Source organism: Equus quagga, chromosome 3 (genome assembly GCF_021613505.1).
Source record: "Equus quagga isolate Etosha38 chromosome 3, UCLA_HA_Equagga_1.0, whole genome shotgun sequence".
Taxonomy (NCBI): Eukaryota; Metazoa; Chordata; class Mammalia; order Perissodactyla; family Equidae; genus Equus; species Equus quagga.
Genome location: NC_060269.1, coordinates 13,682,057 through 13,703,811, shown reverse-complemented (window position 1 = coordinate 13,703,811; position 21,755 = coordinate 13,682,057). Strand labels below are relative to the sequence as shown.

The 21,755-nt window shown below is 39.8% G+C and overlaps 1 protein-coding gene across 2 annotated transcripts in view; it reads left to right on the top strand.

The window, feature by feature from the left end:
* The window catches only part of PRDM5 (PR/SET domain 5), a 185,679-nt gene that overhangs the window by 61,346 nt on the left and 102,578 nt on the right, over positions 1 to 21,755 (top strand). For both annotated transcript variants that reach the window (XM_046655654.1, XM_046655653.1), the window contains exon 3: positions 2,265 to 2,387. In XM_046655654.1, the coding sequence (XP_046511610.1) occupies positions 2,265 to 2,387 (123 nt within the window). The remainder of the gene's footprint in view (positions 1 to 2,264; positions 2,388 to 21,755) is intronic.

The window sequence follows — 21,755 nt, the reverse complement described above, 5'->3', positions numbered from 1 at the left end:
TTCATTAGATTTTTATTGGGCGTTGAAGGAAACAAGAATTGTTTGAGAAGCATGGTAGTATATAAGACAGTAGGAGCAGGCTAAATGTATTTTTTTGTAGACACTGGATGTTAGAATCTTGAAATGTCAGTCTTTGCAGTACATGTAGCAGATGTTTTTATATAACAGCTTTTTGAGTAACTTGACCTCTGTGGATGGCTTCCTGGTCTGTATGGCGGTGGGTGATCTGCCCTGTGCCTGTTTGTCTTATCTTAATGCCCACCATTTTCTCGGTTGCTCCTTCTGTTCCAGCCCCATGGCCTTGCTGTTCCTTGAACAGACCTAATTTGTTTCCACCTCAGGGCCTTTCTACTTGCCTTTTCCTTGCTGCTCCCTCTGCCTAGAAACACTCTTTCCTCAGCTGTCCACTGGCCTGTACCCTCCCTCCCTTTGGAACTCTTCTCACCTCCCCTCATCAGGGAGGCGCTGCCTGACCACCTCTTCTGAGACAGCCCGTCTCTCCTTGAACCGAACTCACTGGTTTTGTCTCCTGGTGAGTTCAGAGCTAAAAAGCACAACCAAGGCAGAAGTAGGTGAAGAAGAGGTTTATTGCTTGCACAAACAGTGGAGGACACCGGGGATAGCTGCCAAAGCAGCATCTCCCCGAGGTCAGTGCCAACGGAGACTTTATACACAAGCGAGCAGAGCATAGCAGGTTTATTTGTAATAAGCACGTAACAACTGTACTCTTTTAAGGCACATGCGTAGCAGGTAAACATGTTATTACATACATCTAATCATCTAAAAATGGCTTTTTGGACCCTCCTAGAGGAAGAGAATTTAAGATGCTAATGAGTTAAGGTAACTTTAGGATGCCTGGTGCTGGAACAATTTGGGGAGTCCTGCAAAGATGTGAGTTTGTCTTCAAAACAGCAACATCTGCAAAACGGGGACATCAATTTATGCAAAACAGAACACATAGTTTCTCTTTGACTGCAAAACGCTGGACAGACTATGTTAGTTGTTAACTAGATCCTCAGTAACCCTTTCTTTGCCTGGTTCCCTGGTCACATCCTCGCTCTGTGTCCTCCTAGTGCTTTAGTTGTCTTCAAGCGCTTAGCTTTACTTGAATTTCTCTTCTATGCTTTTTTTTCTTTTTATTCTTAAGTGTTGTGACATCAGGCTTCATCCATCTCATTCGCTGAAAGGGTCCCAGTGCCTTAAGCAGTATCTGGCACACGGTAGGGACTTCGTAAGTATTTGTTGAGTGAATGAACGATTGTCCAAATGTATCATGAAAATACATACCTCATTAGGCTGGTTGTGCTTTATTTTATAAAATAAGATTTTGGAAATCTGGAATTTGTTTTTCCCCAACTCAGGTCTGCGAAGGTGAATTTGTAGTCGGTACATTTGTGTCAGTTGGTGTTGGAGATGTGGAGTGCTGATCACTCATTCCTTCTCCTCTCCTCTCCTGGGTTGCACTTGAATATAAACACAAAATTAGTGTTGGATAGAGATTGGTATATGTTTTATTAAGCTGAGCAAGTACCCAGTACCCTACAGCACAGGGGTTCTAGAGATGTTCGATTCAAAGCAGCTTGGATTCAAGAGTGTCCAGTGGTGACCTGCTCCTTTGGCAGTTACCCCCTCCCTTGAATTGAAAGTTGAGTAGATCTGACCAGGAGGGCTTAGGGCATGAAACAAGAGGCAGAGAGCCCACTGTTGTTCACAGCAAGCCGTGAGCAGACCATGAAAAGACAAAGTGGATTATATTCATCCACTAGATAAAATGGGAAATTGTGGCTCATTGGGTGTCAGATTCCACTGGATAGATTGGCAAATTCTCCTCACATGGAAAGGACTCGATAAGCAGGTGGAGAGGGAAGTTGAAAGGATTGTTCCAGCTCCACCCCCTTTAATTGGAGAACAGTGCTGCCTTCTCTGTGGAAGAAAGGGCACGAGTTGCCGTTATGGTTATCCCCTGAACAATTGCAGTTTAACACATAGATTAAAAAATTTATATGCAAAGAAATAATTTTCGCCAGTAAAGAGCGATCAGCACAGGTTGTTTCTGGGAGTTGGTCATAATTGTGAGTCGTCTAGCCATCTGCCAAATGAAATAGTAGGGTCTAAGGGGAAGAATGGATGTTAATCCAGCATCTATTCAACCCTATTAATAAGAAAGGTCTATGCTTATGAAAAATATCATGTTCTAGCCTGGAGATTTTTAGAATGGCCAATCCTGACTTCAAGTACAAATTCAGGAGCCTTTTATGTTGCAGGTTCGTGGGAGTAAGGGAGAAGTTCTGTACATTTTGGATGCTACCAACCCACGACACTCCAACTGGCTTCGCTTCGTTCACGAGGCACCATCTCAGGAGCAGAAGAACTTGGCTGCCATTCAAGTGAGCTTACCTGCTGCTTATTAGTTACTAGTATGATGCTGCTTATTATTCTTGTTGCTCTGTGAGGGGAGTGAACTAATTTGTAACTGTACTCTGTGTTTTAAATTTACTTCCCAACGACCTGCTTCAAATAACAGTAACTAAATCATAAAAGCAGAGAAATCTCATCTAGTCAGTATATTCAGGACAGGGTGGGCCTCACTGTAAATTGACACCAGATCACTCACTTTACGAGAATTCTTGAGGGCATGAATTACATGATCTGATATTGTCCTGGGCAGGTCTTGCTTTCAAGTCCTTTTAATACATTCAGTGAAGGTTTATTGATTTTTTTTTGTTTGATGGTTTATTTGGCTCATCACACAATATTCTGTGTTACTGATTGGGAAAGGCTTCACGGAGAAAGTTTATGTGGGTGTATCCTCATGACTAGACTTTGAGCTTCTTGAGGGTGGTGTATTAGTCACGGCCTCCACAGAAACAGATCCAGCAGAATCTATCTATCTATCTCTATCTATATCTGTATCTATATCTATAGAGACAGAGACAGTGGGGCAGAGACACACAGAGAGATTTATTATAAGAAGTTGGTTCATGCAGTTATGGAGGCTGGCAAGTCCAAAATCTGCAGAACCTATGGTCCCACCTTGAGTTCAAAGGCCACAGCTACTGTAGAATAAGGAAGAGCTGATGTACTAGTTCGAGGCTGAGGACTGGAAGGCTGCTGTAGAACCAGGAAGAACCGATGTCCTACTTCAAAGGCTGTCAGGCTCAAGAGCAGATGTTCCAGTTTGAAGGCCATTAGGCAGCAAAATTCTCTCTTACTCAGGAAAGGGTCATCCTTTTGTTCTATTCAGGCCTTCAACTGATTGGACAAGGCCTACCCACATTGTGGAGGACAATCTGCTTTACTCAAGTCTGTCTATTTAAATGTTAATATCATGCAAAAACACTCTCACAGAAGCACCCAAAATACTGTTTGAACAGCTATCTGGGCACCCCATGGCCCAGAGAAGTTGACATATAAAATTGACCATCCCAGGTGGGAACCATATTTTATTGAATTCTGTATCCTAGTATAGTGCTGCACATAACGTTAAGTTCTGATGTAAACGATGAGTTGAACTTAGATTATCCCTCAGTGGAAATTAGGGCAAGAAGAGAAAAAGTTAAGGCAATAAGTTTTTAGAGGGGCCCTATAATTAAAAGTCATTGATCAGATGATTAAGAAAATAGAGAAACATTGCATTCTGTCAGGGAAGTGACTGATCCCATGTGAAAACCGAACTCCTGGATCCGAAACTGCAGAAAAGAAAGCCAAGCTATGATTGGCAGAAGCAAGAGGGGAGGGAAGAGAATAAGAGAACTAACATTTTGAGTATTAACCATGTACATTGTTCTAGAAGCATCATATACATCATGTCATTTATTCATAAAAACTCTGAGAGTTTAATAATTTGTTGAGGGTTATGCTGATTTCACTCAATTCTGAGTACAAAACCAACACTGGCAAGAAAGAAAATGCACTGAATTAGGTTTTAAAGCAATCAGAAAAGAGTTGTCTAGAATATTCCATTTCCTGGTGTTATTAGCTAATGAAACTTTTTCAGTACAAGTAAGTATTGGATGACCAATGTGATTACTGTCTCTTTTTGTATGGATAAATGAGAGATGACTCTTACCAAAAGGCTGGGTTGGGATGGAAAATAGAATCTTTTGGCAATTAGAGATAATTCAAGGCACTTTTTTGATTATTCATGATGTGCCTTGATCCAACTACAAAGTTAAACTGGTCTTTTTTTCTGTTTGTGTAGACATGAAATTTTTTTCAAGTATTTTATATTTTTTCATGGTTTCGTGAGACAAACTCATCTACAGGATCTTCAGTTATGTGACAATTTTAATTTACAGACTCAGTTTGAGTGTTTCTTTGTAAATGTTGCCAATATCAAAATTGCCTGTAGAATCATGAGCTGTACTTTAGGCAAATCTATTGTTTTGTAAGTTCTTCATTATTGTGTTTTACAGGATATTATTCTGTTTAAACTAGATTCTTTTCTCCATGTACTTAAATAATGATTTTAAGCTTTCCTCAAAATCCTTTACTTTGAGAAGTTCCTTCTTACTGGGTGTTATTTCTGAAGTATCAGTGGCTCTCTATTTGCCCCGACTTTGCAGGCGTTATATGCTCAGCTTTGAGTTTTGCCTCAGACACCCTCAGGTCATCCTCGTCTAGGAGTTCTTTTAACTGTACGTTTGCTTATAATGCTCTCTATGGTTATCTAAGTGTTTCTCTCCATCTTTTACTGCCCACATTTGCTATTCTGTGCTCTATGTGTTTCGTCATATTATAGCCCCCTACACTTCTTTTTTTTTTTTCAAATTTTTTTTGAGGAAGATTAGCCCTGAGGTAACTTTACTGCTAATCCTCCTCTTTTTGCTGAGGAAGACTGGCCCTGAGCTAACATCCGTGCCCATCTTCCTCTACTTTATATGTGGGACGTCTACCACAGCATGGCTTTTGTCAGGTGGTGCCATGTTCTCACCCGGGATCTGAACTGGCAAACCCTGGGCTGCTGAAGTGGAACGTGCAAACTTAACCACTGCGCCACCAGGCCGGTCCCTACACTTCTCTTTTTTAGTCATCACAATTGCTAAGACGTACACAGTTTTTATGTTCATTCTGTGCATTCATTCTAGTGCTTTTCTTCCTCTCTATCTGCTGTGTTTCTTTCCTTGAAAGAAACTAGGAATCTACGGAAGATGACTGTTGCAACTTTGGTACTCCAAGAAATCGTCATTTGACTTCATAACAGGAGGGGAGGTGGGGATGGGGTTAGAACAGGACTCATAAACTAACGAGAGGCTCCGCGAAGTTTCACCTTGAATTTAATTACAATCTGTGTCTGTTCAGAGAGCATACTGAGAGTCTTTCAGGGCAGAAGAGATGACAGTGCCCTTCGTTCCTTTGACTCTACCTTTCCTAGGAGGGGGTCGAGTGCACTGTGACCGTGGTTCTTGCCTTGAGCACAGTGTGGGTCTCTGCTGGGTTCTTTGAGGTAGTGTCTTTCTTATTTGAACAGTAGCTGGAGTCGCACAGTGCTCAGGGTTCAGAATCACATCTGAGCTAGGGGCGGAGAGCATAATTGTTGGGTCACATGGTTGACAGTGATGTCAGCCTTCTCATTGGTTGGGATAATCTCCTGAGGTTTGTATTCCAAAAACATTGAGCTGGTAAGGGAAGATCATAATGTTTCCTGCATAACATTATGAATCACTTGCATTCCAACTTGCATCTGAAATTTGGGGTATTCAGGAAATTTTTTATTTGAGCTGTATGTCCCAGGAGTGAGTAAATGAGAAACATTTGTGGCTATGTGGCTTGCTTGGTGGAAAACGTCAATACTTGGTCCAATTTTTTGGACAAGGGATTAAGAATTTGAGGTCTGTTTTGGCAAAAGATTGCAACTCCTTCTCAGAGACGTGATTATATTTCTAGTTTTGCAATTTATTTGATTTTGGAAAATTTGCTTTGGAAATGATAATTTAAGTATCTGAATTATTGAAGAAGGATCTCGTAAGCAAACAATTCTTCCCACATGCACACATTTCAGAATAATCATTTGAACTGTATTTTCAAACTTGTGAAAAATATTTCCAAATAAACCAGAAAATTCTAAATGTGAAAGATGTGGCTTAAAATGAATAAACAGAATTCTTAAGCTCTGTAAGAAATGGATGATTCTTATTAAATGTTAATTTTGTTACACTAAAGGAAAAATATATCTTGTAAAATTTAAAAAAATATTTGAGCTAAGATGTTTTTCAGACTTTTAAAAATATCTGATCTTTTGATAGAAAACTGTTTAAAATAGAGTTATGTCATTTAAAGTTGAAACTTTGAATTCTTTGGACATTTCAGAGAGAGAGGGTCACAACTCATTTTCTTAAGAACACATTTCCAGTCATATCGTCCCTGGGACTTTTCACAATATGTTATCAACATAACATATGTTGTATGTAAATGAAAAAGGTGATTTGGTGTCCTCAGAAAAAGGAGCATATTGGAAAAGCATTTGGGTCTTGGTCTGCCTTATGAGGGGTGGCAGGCTGTGGGGATGGTCTAAATAAGTTAAGAGGGCCCTGGACGTTAGGCCCAGCTTATGATAGTAACACAGCTCCGCCCCAATTCCCACGTTGATTTGGTTTCTCCATTACCAGGAGGGCTGTTTTGTTATATATTTGTTCTCCTACCTCTGCCGTGTATGAAGATGGACCCTCTTAGGCAGTCCATCCTGGAGTGTTTCTGGCAACATGTGATGTTTTAATATGGCAGAGCTGGGAGATCAAATGTGGATCTCCAAAGAGTGCAGCAACTTGGATGTCTTTAAAGCACGAAGAGGACTTTGTCCATTGTCATCAAGCCACCGAGACCCGCAGGCTTGTCAAATAGGGTTGATGTGAAATTCAAATAGCCGTGATACAACCAAGCAACCAACAAAAAGAAATATCAGAAGGATTTATCACTGATACCCAAAATTATATTTTCTTCCAATTCTCTTTCTTCTCTATTTCTCTTTTTCCCTATCAGATTTATACAAATGGTATTTATACAATATGTTCTAGAATTTGTTACAGAATAGGAAGATGCAATTGTGTAATGATTTTTTTCAGTAATACCATAAAAATATCAGTTAAATAACTATCAGATCTTTTAATGGATTATCTTCCAGTGAGGTACATATTTGTCTTTCATTAGGGTAAAAGTTTAAACTAAAGTAAAATTACAAGCAGTTGGTCCTATAAGGTTTTAAGGACCAGCCCTACTGTGTCCGTATGTTCTTGTAGGGTGCCGGCGAATTATATTACTTATCAATTTGTTATTTCCATTCAGGTTGTAGTTTATTGGCAGGGCAAATAAGTATAGAAAAATTCTTAAGTTATATATAGCGATAACCTTGAAATATGTGTTAATCCTTAGTAACGATGATGATGATGGCAGCTAACACTTAGTCAATGCTTCCCATGTGCCGGTGAGTGGTTATATGTATTCTAACCGAAGTGCTTGCTGTGACCCTGTGAGGAAGGCACTGTAACTCCCGTCTCCCTTGTCAGATGAGCACACTGACACGCAGAGTCTCAGTCACTCTGGTCACACAGCCAGGGAGCATCTGGATGGGGTTTGAACCCAGGTGATCTTTCTCTCCTGTCTGCTCTCTTAACCTCTGTGCTCTAATATCTTGGAGTTAAGATAGTTTATATAAGCGTAAATTCAGATTTTAAAAAACCTTCCCTGTTTCTGAACTTACTATTTTTGAAACTACTGACAATTTGCAAAACAGTTTAATTTCTTAAAAATATATTGTAAAGTTATTTACACCATGCTTTCCTTGATGTATTTTGAGTCCCCACACTCTCCTTCCTTCGTGATGAAGTATTGCATCTTCTTTTCTTTCATATAAAGGTCGCGCCTAGGCAGGATCTGTCCATGCCTCTTTTCCCCTTTGGTTCCTTTCTTCTCATCTTAGCTGCTAGCTAATATGTTAAAAATGTGTTAAAGTTAACATTTAGATCTCATGAAATTAATAGTAGTAAAATTTCAGAATCAGAGCATGTCAGGTTGGGCGGGTAGGTGAACTTTTGTGCCTCTCAATCCAGAAACCATGCAGGTGGTTTCCTCTGCTACCTCCGTTGAAGACCACCCTGCTCCCCAGTGTCCATGTCCCGCCCAGTAGTGAAATAGAATGTGTTGTTGTCCTTTGACTAATATGAGGTTCTATGAGTCACTTTTATTACAGCTTGACTTGGAGCTGTTTTTCAGAATGATTTTCCTCTAGCCTATCTTCTCTGTATGTATTTGTGATTGCATTAGTTATCTATTGCTGTGTAACAAATTTCCGCCAATTTTGACAGCTTAAAACAACACACATTTGTTACTTCATACATTTTCTGAGGGTCAGGCATTCGGGAGCAACTTAGCTGGGGGGTTCTGGAGTTTCGGCCCAGGGACTCACGAGGTTGTGGTCAAGCAGTCAGCTGGGGCTGGCCCAAGTCTCTGGAGACCTGATTATGGCTGGAGATTCCACTTACAAGCTCACTCACATGGCTGTAGCAGGAGGCTTCTGTTCTTAATCACTTGGGCCTAGGGCTGCTCGTGACGTGGCAGCTTGCTTCTTCCAGGGAGAGTGATATGAGAGAGAGAGAGAGCAGCAATCTTTTATAATCTAATTTTGGAAGTGACATACCATACCATCACTTTTCTAGGATGCTGTTAGTCACACAGACACAGACATAGACCCACCCTGGTACATGCAGGAGGGGGCTGCACCAGGGTGTGAATACCAGGAGATGGGGCATCGTTGGGTGCCATCTTCAAGGTTTGCTACTGCAATGGTCGATGGGGAAAATTTTCTTTGTAGAGGATGGGTATGGTTAGAGTCAGTAGACAATACAGGCACTTGGTGTAGAATCAGAAGGAACACAGAACCCAGCCCAGTTTGGATACGATTAAGAAAGGCAATTTTAATTGCTAGGTTCCTGGCTCTGATCCTCGCTGGCTGAGCAGTTTACTCAACTCATTCATTCACCCAACAGCTCCCAACATCTGCCATGCCAGGGCCTGTCCTGAACCCTGGAAACGTTATAGTTAAAAAGATAAACTAGTTCTTGTCTTCATAGCGGTAAAAACAATCTTTAAAACTCTGTTCCTCTTTGTAAATTAATGGTAATAATACCTACCTCATTGGGTTTTTGTGAGGATTAAATTAAATGAGATAATATATGCAAAACGCCTGACCCCTATATGTGCCAGTATCTGTGAGCAAGTGTTCTCATTATCTCTACCCCTGCCAAGTTTATAGTTTTGGTTTTATAGTTTTGTCTCTATATAAAACAAGGCAAAATCTGTTTTATTTCTTCTAAGTTCCTTTCAAGGTAGCTAGTGTAATTCTAAGCACATAGAAGACGTCTCAGTAAATATTCACCCCTTAAGGGACGACCTGCTGTACAGAATGACCGAATCCTGCAGGCCTGTTGCTGACGGGGGCGGCAGCAGCCTGGCTCTCTGCTCCTGAGCTCCTCGGTTGTCGGATGCACAGGGAAGCCTGCTTAGGTCTCTGAGTGCTGTTTACTGTGACATGGTCCTGGCTGTGGCTGTGTGGCCTGTCTTCTCTTTGGAAAGACAGCTAGGGCTTGATAGACACCAGCAGTGTGCTGTGGGGAAGGTGTCTTACTGTGCTCTGCAGAGACCTTTATTAGATCCAGTGGTTTGGCAACCTGAGACAGAGGGTTAAGATCGTTATCAGTGTTTATGCCAAGTTACTTTTCAGCTTTTTTAAAGAAGCCAGTTTTCTGCAGGCTGATTGTTTCTTGGAGAATGCATCGATGTTCTGCTTGCTCTCAGGTACCTTCTAGAATGGGGAATGCTGGATACAAGTAGGTAGTGTCCCTAGAAATCATTTAAATCCTATGCTTTCGTAATTTCATAACCCGGCAAAGCCCAGCTCTGTGGCATTTAACCAAAAGGAAGCTATAGAGGGCCAAAGAATGTTTGTTTCCTAATTGATTTGGGGCTTTTGGTAACAGGATTGGTGATAGGGAAAGTATGAAGTGGAATTGAAAATAGAAATTCTGTGAAATGCTTCTTCTGGGAGAAAAGTGCCGAGTCTTAGATTTAATATTTAATTTAAATTTATTATTATCATTATTTTAAAATTAAGTTCTATTTTGCATTTAATTTAAAGCCTTTAAAATTCAAAACTTAAAAAAATATTTAATTTAAAATATTCCCAGTACCTCTAGAAGAGAAACCCAAGCTACCTGATAGATGCATGGTTTCACTGAGAGAAATGGTTTATTTACATATGTGTTTCAGTCACTGGATGGAGCTCCTCAGGAACCATCTGGGTCAGTTGTGTTCGTTGTCCCTCTGCCGGCCCAGCATGGGTGCATGTAGCGGGGGCTTATGCATGCTTGTTGACCTGGCCTCCTTGGCTCACTCTCTGACCTCCTTGCTGATGTGGTGCACCTAGTGAATGTGCCTTGTCAGTTTGGAAAAAGCTATGTCTGTTTCCTTTGCAATAACAGAGAGCAAATGCTCCCACTTGAACTCTGGCCTGAGTTTACATGCTTGGGAGTCTTGGGTCAGGCAGAGTGTCACAGTTTTACTTTGAATCCTGAGTGTGTACCAGTGTGTGTACACATTTCAGTCTACTGTGTAAGGATTTTTATCTGTAAGCTAGACAACTATGCGGTCAACCACTCCTCATCATTATGTCAAAAGTCTTTACAAATATGACCACAGACACTCAGAGCCTTACACTCAGATACTCTGTTGATTAACAAGCGGACAGTTCCGTCTGGACTAATTCAGAAACCTGGGATACTGAATACTGAAATGGCAAATAAAGGTCCATGAGAAAGGAGGTATGTGCTGTGAAGTGATGGGGTGCTTTCAACTCACACTTAACAAATGTATTAATGAAAGATGAGTATTTAAGAATTCATCTACGTTGCATTAAATACACTGGCAGTGGACTACATCATTACAGGGTTTAAGAAGAGATATGGTAGAAATTAAAAAGAAGAAAGTTTAAAATCTTTTAGTTGTTAAAAAATATAATGAGAAGAAGAAGCATTTGTTATAGATGCAGTGAAGGAAACAACAGGATTACCTCATTTATCAGAGGAGGAAATTAAACTAACAAAAAAAAAAAAAAATATATATATATATATATATTTCAAGTGTTAAAGCTAAAATCTAGACACCTGAAATTGAACACACACACCACTTGTTGCTAGGCAAGATTTTTTCCTGTGAACGTAAAGAAAGAAATGGCTTTGATTTTGTTTTTCAAAATTGGACGTACATTTTATGATGAGTTTTAGATTAGTTTTTAATGATTGGTATTAAAATAGTCAATAAGCAAACTGAAAAGTGAAGTCAATTTACTTAGTACCTATAGCACAGAACGCTAGAATTAGCTATATTTAGTTCTTTATCAGTGGAAGTTGGGTTTTCTAAGGAAATTTCTATTCAAAGAAATCTGTACTCCATCCAGTGCATGAGCAGATTCTCATAAAAAGTTCAGCCCCTACTGAGCAAAACCAAGTAAAATGTGAAGCTCTACATTCCATCGTTGAATTAGTAAAATACTATTCAAAAGGAGATATGGAATTTCTTATAATTTATATATCTTTCAATTAGTGTAACCTGCACAACAAAGTTACACTGTATTCATCTAAGTATATTAAATTTTGAGAATTTTGAGAAAACTGGCTCACAACCTTAGGAAAAATGTTATCTGAGAACCTAACCTAATCATTCTTAACTATTTCTTAGTCCTCCTTGGAAATCTCACATAATTAAAACATGACAGCTTGGGGAAAGGAAAAAGGGAGATACTGAGTTGTGGGCTGCATCTCTGATGCTTTATAGCATCGAGAAGCTACAGAGTCCCGGGGAGCAAGTCCTGAGGTTTGAGTGTGGCCTTTCCTTCTACTTGGAGCTGTGTTTGACGAGAGTCTGGAAAGTAATTATATATATCATTATCATGGCTGACTTACGTCAAAACTATACACAGTGTCTTTTTATTATGCTTAAGTAAATGAGTAATCAATTGACTAATGTGTCTATGATTTCTTAAGTTGGTATTTAATGAACATTTTATTTAATCACCTCAGTGGGTGGAGATTAAAACAACATTTCCTGGTTTCCTTTCCTGTGGTTAATTAAGTCCTTTGAGATACGGTTGTGTATGTTGTATGGTGGTTTACACATCTGTCTGTTCTATTAGTTTTTCAGACCGGAGACAGGAACAAGAGGGGGCGTGGTCATTCTTGCTGCGTGTTAACCCTTCTCTGCTCGGAGCACTAGCGTGTGAATCCCGCTAGACTTTCGATTTTCACTGTGTGACTTAGTTCCGTGCCCATTTCTAGACTTTGACATGTAGCATGCTCATATGTAGCTTGTTTTTTACTTTATCAAATTTAAAATGCTTATCAAGCATTTATATGCTTGTATTATATGGCACTCTGTCAATTTATTCTGCTATGTTTCAATTCATAGTAGGACCAATGTCATGTTGTACACGAAGGGATATATAATAATCCCTTGCAATACTTTGCACCTTACTATTGAATAACACGTGATTTTTAACTCTGGTGGCATCATCTAAAACCAACAGGGAAACCTCATGATAAATTTTACTTTTATAAAGGCAATCAATAAGTAAACACAAAACAAAACAAATAAAAACTGATTATCCATGCTTATCAAATGAGATTTCAAACTGTTTCCCTTTGGCCCATTATAAAAATTTATCAACTTTTTGCATCAGTATTATCTCACTTAATTCTAGTAGTTTCCCCCAAAGTAGGAGTATTTTCCCCATTTTGCAGACGAGAAAACTGAGCTCAAGTTTACAGAGCCTGGAAGTGGTAGACAGAGCTTTTCGCCCCAGGCAGTCTCACATGCAGTTTTGATGTCCAGATTCTTCCAGAGAGAGAAGGATGATGAGCACAGTAGTCAGTTTTTATCTAGAAGGCTCAGAGGAATACAGGTACATTTTAGAACAGTGATGAATATATGGTTTAATACATTTTTGAAGAGTGAATCATGGTGAGTTTTACAACTGATCTAATGCCAAAGCTAGTGAAATAGCTCCCTGTGAGACAGGAGAAATCACAGATAGAGGTCATTGGGGATTGAAGACACTTTATCTAGGGGTTCAGTGGTTAAGGGTATGTTTCTGTAAAAGATTGTAAGTAGACTGTTTTAATGTTTGGCGAGACAGGAAAATTAAGATGATGTTAGAAGAAGGTACATTTCCTCTTTATTTTTGTGCATGTTAAGAAAGGCGATATAAGTAACACGTATTCCTCAACTTCTGACATCAAACATGTACACCTGCTTATGACAGCACTCGTTCTCTCTCCTTTCTCCCAGCCTGGAGAAGTGTCCCTTCCTCTTTCTTACAAGTCAGCCTTCTGCCTGTGCTCTCTTCTGATGAACACTTAGTTTTAGATTATCCTTTCTCTGCATTTGATATTTACTCTCTCACTCTCAACAGGATTCTTCTCATTGATTTTAACCAAACCTTCTCTTTCTTTTCTAAATCTTTCCCCATTGATCCGATATTCCCCTCCAGCAGGGATCCTTTCTCCTTCCTTGAATTGTCTGTATGCTTGAGCTCCATTCTTCTCACCTCCAGCATACTCTGCAGCCTACACTAACCTGGCTTCTGCCTCCCTCCAGCCTTCTAGTGGTTTTCTCAGGTCACCACTGCCCTCCATGTTACTAAAGCACTTGAGGCTTTTTGGACCTCCTTTTACTACATCTTCTCAGTAACATTAGGTGTTGACAAATATCCCCATCTTGAAACTCTCTCTTCCTTTGACTTCTCTGAAACCACCTTCCATCTTAGCCACTCTTTTTCATTCTTTTTTACAGCTTATACTCTTTATTATATGTGTGCGTTCCTTCTGTTTGCTCTACTCTTATCAAATATGCATGCGTGTGCAGGCACATGTGTATGCACACACACCATTTTCCCTTTGCTAGGTTCCTCCTATTCATGTCCTTCCAGTCTGAGCTCAGTTGTCACATTACCAGGAAGCCGTCCTTGAACCCTAGACCAGGTCAGCTCTGTCTGTTATATACTCCACTAGCACCATGCTCCTCTCTGCCCTTGCAGTCATCAAGTTATTTTTCATTTCTTTAGTGGTTGATTAATGGCGTCTCCACTCCTAGTCTGTGACTTCTTGGAGGGTAGGTACTGTATCTATTTTATTTCACTATGTTATACTTAGTCCTGGTATAGCTCTTGGCACATAAGTGCACAAAATTTTCTTTTTCAAATGATTTACTTATGTCTCTTAGAAGTATTTCCATCTTAGTTAAAATGAAAACTAATGCAGAATTAAAAATTATTGATAGTGAAGGATTATTCCTCTGAAATTATCTATAGGTTATTTGATGTTACATTTTTGCCTAGGTTAATATGTTTTCTTCCACCAGAAGTTATTTCAAATGCACTTAGTTTTTTTTCAGATAGATTCTATCGTAGCAATATAACTAACATCTTAAATTTCAAGTTTGATTGTATTATCAGGATTGTCCAAAGAAACAGAACCAGTAAGGTGTGTGTATGTGTGTGTGTGTGTGTGCACAGAAAGAGATTTATTATAAGGAGTTGGCTCATGTGATTGTGGATGCTGACAAGGCCCCAGATGTGCAGGATGCATCAGCAAGCTAGAGACCCGGGAGAGCTGATGGTGTAGTTCGAGTGTAAAGGCCCTCAGGCCTGACACATGGGAAGAGCCGATGGATGTTTGAGCTGAGTCCAGAGGCAGAAAAAACCCAGTATCCCGGGTTGAAAGCTGTCAGGCAGGAGGGATTCTCTCTTACTTGGGGGAGGGTCAGCCTTTTGTTCTGTTCAGGCCTTCACCCAACTGGATGAGGCCCACCCACACTGTGGAGAGCAATCTGCTTTACTCAGTCTACCGATTCGTATGGAAATCTCATCCCAAAACACCCTCCCAGAACACCCAGAGTGGTGTTTGACCACGTATCTGCACCCTGTGGTCCAATCAAGTTGACACAAAATTAACTGTCACATTGATCAAATGAACAGCATTTCTTATTGGTTTCTGCTTTCCATCTTTTTTCCTGTCAGATCGGCCTGATGTGGTTATAATCTTCCTCAAATGCGGCAGTCCACAGGGCACATTTAATCTCCGCCTGACTTTTCAGTCCCTCCACATGTTGGAGCTGCTTTTTCAGTCTGATTTTCCACAATGTTCCTGTTGATCGCCAACGTTTCAGCTGGGTTTGCTGCCTTCCATGGCACAGATCTGTCCCTTGCAGTGCCCTGATCCTGCTGAGTTGTTTTCTCTACTTTAATGAACCCATTCCCTCCTGATCTTCTCTTGTCCAAAACGTATCCAGTTTACAAGGTTCAGAGTGAATTTCAAATGCTGTTGTGAAAATGCCTCCAAAACTTCTACAGCTGATACTCTCTGTGCAACTATCTTGGCCCTTTTGCTCTTTATTGTCATTTAACCAATTTGTTCTATTTCCAACGAGAGCATGTAAAATCCTGCAGGACCATGTGAGTATTCTTGTGAATGTGGGTATTCTGCAGTGCTGTGCACGTCATGTGCTGCAGTAAGTGGGTTGAATGAATATTCAGTTTTTCTCATAGGTTTTCAATTAACTTTCAGTATATCAGGTGAAGCCAGCCCTGGGGTTCTACCGGTTAAGATTCAGCATTCTCACCACCCTGGCCTGAGTTCCTTTCCTGGTCAGGGACCCACACCACCCGTCTGTCGGTTGTCATACTGTGGCAGCTGTGTGTTGCTGTGATGCTGAAAGCTATGCCACCAGTCTTTCAAATACCAGCAGGGTCACCCATGGTGGACAGGTTTCAGCAGAGCTTCAAGACTAGACAGACTAGGAAGAAGGACCTGGCCACCCACTTCTGAAAAAGTTGGCCATGAAAACCCTGTGAAGAGCAGTGGAGCATTGTCTGACACAAGACCAGAAGGTGAGAGGATGGTGCAAAAAGACCGGGCAGGGTTCCGCTCTGCTGTACACAGGGGCGCTAGGAGTCAGTATCGATTCCACGGCACTAACAACAACAACAATATCAAGTGAGGTATGCTTGGCCTCATGCTGGTCCACATCTGCTTGTCTTCCCTGTTCTCAGATTTCCAGTGGGTTAGAATACTTCCAACTGTTGACTAACTTTTGGTTTCTTAAGAATTTGCTGGCACTGGGAAATTGATTCTGCAACCCTTTTTGGAGCGAGTTCCACTTTCCTGAATGACACTCTTTCCTTTGCTGTTTTATTAATCCAATTCAGCAGATCCTTTGTTGATAACTTTCAATGAGCGATGTGTGTTCAGTTCAGATCCAGGTGTTGAGATTTAGACAAAGATGAATATGATGTAGTGCCTGCCCTCAGGGAGATCACAATCTTTGGGGAAACAGGGGGATGGGAAAAGAGAGACCTGTGTTTAGCTAATTCTTATGCAAGTCAGAATAATAAGTATTTTAGGAATGATAATTTATATATAATTTGGGGATGTAATCCCTTCCCCTGTGGAAGGTACAGCCCAGTTGGGGATTCAGCTAAATGAATACAGATCGGATGGTGAACACTCTGATGGGGGCATCATAGATGGTTAGGGAAATGTGTGGGGACTTATTGCTCAGACTTGCTCATATAATAATTTGGTTGAAACTCTTTCCTGATATGATATGGACCAGACTTAGCAGTTAATAGAAAAAGTTTGTCCTAGTAGGAGAGCATAGAATTGATGCTTCAACCATTTTATTTTAACTTGTTTTATCAAATATACATTTAGTCACCAACTTTTTGATCTATGGCCAAAGCCTTCTTGGTTCTGAGTTTAGGTTCTCTCACTAGAGTTTGCTACCATATGTTTTCATAACCACTCCATATAGTATCCAATTTTGCTATTTTTAAAGTAGAGACTCTTGCAAAGCAAGCTGAGTGCAGAATCCTTCCAGATTTATGATTTCCCACATCTTTTATAATTACTTTGTCTTGTGTAACTTGACAGTCTTTTTTACAGACTTCTCTTTGATTTTCTTAGAAACAATTAAATTTTTCTTACTCATATATCTTTGGTTTATGGAATACTTAGTGAAGTTACATAATTACGATAACTTGTAGTAGTGGCATAAACATGCGGGAACAAACACAACTGACTCTTGGGGCACAAGCATGCAAGTCAAGTGGTGAGGACAGAGGTGTGCAGGCTCCTCACTGGGAAGACTCTGCCTTAGGCATCGTTCAGCAGAGTTTAGGGTGTGCAGAGTGGCAGGTAGGTCTGGGAATAATAAGTGGAGGTCAGTTCAAAGAGCGTCTGATGTAAAATAGAGGAGATACGCTATGGGGACACAATCTGCCCTCTAATCACTTGTGTATAAAAAAGCTACTAAAATTTCTTGGTCTGTCAATATTGATATCTTTAAATCAAAAAGGTTAAGTATGATTTTTGTTTTTGTTTGTTTTTTCCATCAAGAGCCACTGCTTCCCAGGATCACATCACTTCCTTTCTATGTAGCATCTTTTCTTTTTATTCTTCTCAACTTTTCTGTGGACTCTTTTCTCCATGGTGTCAGATTTGTTTCATAAAATGCTTTAGATATGACTGTCTTTGCTCGATCTCCTCAGAGAAAGATATGTATGTATGTTAGTGATTTGTAATTGATAGTCTTTATTTATAGACTTCATTTTTTGTTTAATGTAGTATTTCATTCTTAGGAATCATATTAAACTGTTTCCTTGCCGTGTGGCTGATGATGAGCTGTGATTAGAAAAGGGACAGTTTTATTGGCATTTGTCTGAAACTTCATTTTTCTTGTAGGACCTGATTAATGCACTCTATACATGAAATTAGCTCATCCTGCACTATTCATTATTTTAAATACATCTACCATTTTTCTACCTTACATTATTTTCCTTGATTTTGAGATGTTTTCTTCTTACTCTCAAAGAAAGCAATTTTAAAAAATATTATTTTGCATAAGTTACTGTATCAGTCAACTTTTGCAAAGAGGACTGCTCTGACAAATAACCCTAAACTCTTAGTGGTTGTTAGCAACGAAGGTTTATTTCTCGTTCACACAAATACGTGCTGCTGGAGACTGCGACTCTTTCCACAGCTCACTTCCACATGGTGTCTGAAGGACCAGGCCTTATGAGGGACATGGTTTTTCCTGGCAGAGAGGAAAGAGCAGTGGCCCAGACCTGTGATGACTGAAAGCTTTCACTTGGATGTGGTCCACTTTGCTTCTAATCACATTTCACGGGTCAGTGCAAGTCACCTTGTCAGACCTGTTCCCGGAACACGCCCTCCACAGGCAGCACTCTGAGCCACATGGCAGCTTGGTCCATTCCTCCCACTGAGAATGGAGTGAAGAAATGGGAATGCTATGATCTGTTAGTCACGTTTCATTGTGGAGGTTTTTGGTTTATTGTTAGATTAATATTAATAGGTATATTTTGTGAATTTTACTGTGGCAATGATATTTTCCCTGATGTTTATCAGCTATGTATATTGAGCTCTTTAATAATGATATTGATATACAGGTTTAGACTGAGTTTTAGTAAAGAAGAGTTAAGTGAGAAGATATCCAATATGAAAATCTTACTATTTTCTTTTCTTTTCTTTTCTCCTCAACATTCATCAATCATCTACTTCTATTGATTATTGAGTAGGAGTTCAGACTTTTTGCCCCCACACTAGTAGAGATTGTTTAAATCTGTAAGCCCAAGAATTATTTTGAAGATGATTTCTTTTTGTGATGAGTATTCATTAGTCATTTTAGCTGGATAGTCTGGATTTTCACAACTTACTACCTTTTCGGTACAATGAATTGTGTCTTTGCCAATTGCACAATCATGGTTTCTCTTATTGTCCACATGTGGACAACAGCCTGCCAACAAGTAAACAAAAACCAGGTTAAGTAACACACAGACACAGCTGAAATACCAAATCGCCCATGACCCCTTCTGGAGTTATAGTTATTTACACACAATGGGGATTAGTATTTCCCTGAAAAACGGGAGACAGTTACTTTTGCTGTTTTGAAGTAACAGAACTAAACCTCAAATGCAGGAGTTTATGAAATCTATCCTAGTGAGGCACGGTACTTGAGGAGGGACGGTGGGCAAATTGTCAGAGAAAGTCGAGGTTTGTGAGTAATGCTGGATGTCGAAGGGAGATGGGAAATTTAAAACAGTAGATAAACGTCTCCTCAATGTCCAGGAGTAAATGTTCTGAGATAATGATAGAATCAGAAAGAATTAGACTGAAAAGCATCGTGAGTTCATTTGGTCCTAACTATTGTCACAATGCAGAAGGAATCACATTGATAGAATCTTATCAAGTGACAGCTTACATTAGTCTGTGTAATTTCAGAGAAGGCCCAACCCCCCACCCTTGCAAGGTTGTATATTCTGGCTTTCCATTGACATCCTAGTTAAAAGTTTTTCTTAATTCCATACCAACTTTCCTTTTAGTAGGGTGGGGTCTGAGGGGGAGAGCAATGATTGAATTAGCCTGTATCCTACTTTTCCCTTTAGGCTCATTGACAAGGCTCGTGAAGATGAGTGTATCACTTGTGATTGGGTCTAGCTTTGGAAGGGATTAGATAATAAAGCCCAACTCTCCTATTTTACAGATGAAAAAAATAGTTCTAGAGACAGTGAGACTGCCCAGAGGTGACAGTGCCCAAGAGTGGGAAAGCCAAAGCCAGAAGAGCTGTCTTTTGACTGCTAAGTGTGTTCTTCCGATTGTATACTACATCTACGTAGCTACTCCAGGAATATAGTAATATCAGATGTCGATAGTCAATGAATATAAGTTTCTCCTGTACATGAAATTGAGGCAACATAGTAAATAATAAGTTCAAAGCCCGGTGCCTGATCAAAAAGAGAAAATTATTTTGTGAGTCATTGAAAAGTAAACAGAAAGAGTAAAAAACTATATGAGGCCAAATTCCCTTGAGCCTTAAATATACTAACCCAATGCATTTGGTTATTTCAGGCTCATTTGGAAAATATTTTATCCAGGAAAGTTGAAACTGTAGCTGCATAGATTAACTAATTCTACTTCTTCCTTGACCCTGCCATGCCTCTTCTTTTAGTTCTCGCCTGTCTCTGGGATTTACTATGTGATCTTTACACTTTATTTATCACCTCTGAGCCTCACCTTTCCCATATGTCAAAGTCGGGCTGGTTGGAGGAGTTCTTGTTGGAGGTGGACCCTGATGCTAACCATTTCCTATGTGCCTGCTGTCTACCAGGCATACTTGCTGTATTCTTTAGTACTTAATCGTCAAAACAGCTCTTTGAGGTAAACACTTACTGCTAATCCCATTTTATAGATGAGACTACATTAAGATAACCTTTCCTAAGGATATCTAGCTAATAAGTTGTATACTGGGATCCAAATTCAAGTCTATTTGACTCCAAAGCAAAGGCTATCTGTGCAGTGTACTTGACATTTCCATCCTACCTTACAAGGTTACTCTGATGATCTGATGAAATAAAGTACATGAAAAGCATTAGAAAACTGCAAAGTGCTATATAAATGTAAGCTATTGTTATTTTTTCTAAGTGCTCTTAGCCACTTATCAGAAATTAACAGTAAAGTCTAAGGTATAAATAAGTCTATTATTTTTTCTGCTTTATGGATGAGGAAATTGGGGCCCATAGGGGTAAGGAAGACACCCACATAGGCAGAAGGTGACAGAGTAGTATCAGTTCCTAGTCTGGTTCTAAAGCCCACCGTCCTGGCTGCGTCCTCGTGTTCCTGCCTAGGCCTGGGTTCTTGCTCTGGCCCAGGGCCTGGGATTCCATTGCCTATGGACTGATTCCCATGATGCAACTTCCCAACTAGTGTACTAAGATACCCTGGTAGGCTAAGAAGAGGTTACTAGTGTGGGATGAGATATTGATACTATTTCTTTTAAGACAATTTTTACATAAAGTTAACCATTCCAAATTCATGACAGATGAATACAACTATATTCATATGGCTACCCTGCTATATTTTATGAATTTAGAAATGATTATTTTGGTGCATAAGAATTTTGGTGGAGCCCCAAGAGAATGCTCTGTAGTGGCCGTACCCCATGACACTACCTCTGACTTTCCTGTTGAATCGTCACAGTCAGATTCTTGCTTTTTTTTTTTTTACAGTTTTATTTCTCTTTCTTACATAAGTTTGTTTTGAAAACCCTGACAGTCAGAATATTCAGAGGAGCTCTTGTGTGTGTAAATTTGAATTCCATAATATGTGATGTTACCAAAATGATGAATCTAATAAAATCTACGCCACTGCTGTTTTTTTCAGCTTCGTTCAAAGAAACAGATCAGAGTTCTACTTTCTTAACAATGCATTGGCTGTCCGAAGGAAATGTTTGCAAGTAGTTTATGATTTAAAATAATTTTTTTTTGGTTGGGGAATGTGAATGACTCTTACTTCGCAGATTTATTAAAGAATAGTAATTAACTGTAAAAAAAAATGGTTGAATTGATGGATATTCTTGGGTACCTGAGTGAAGGACCATGTGCAAATATATTTATACACACAGAGAAGATCCAGATTCAAAGCACAAATTTGTAGTTGGTGTTTTATTTTGAATCCTTAAGAAGAATTATTATTTAGTACACTGGCATCTGTGAATGCCTGAGAGAAAACTTCATCACCTTGGACTCATCCTTGGACTTCTCCTTCTTCCAGCTCCATATACAGCCCGTCAGGAAATGGCATCTGCTTTCCCTTCGAAGCATGTTCAGCATCGGCTTCCTGCTCACCACCTCCACTACT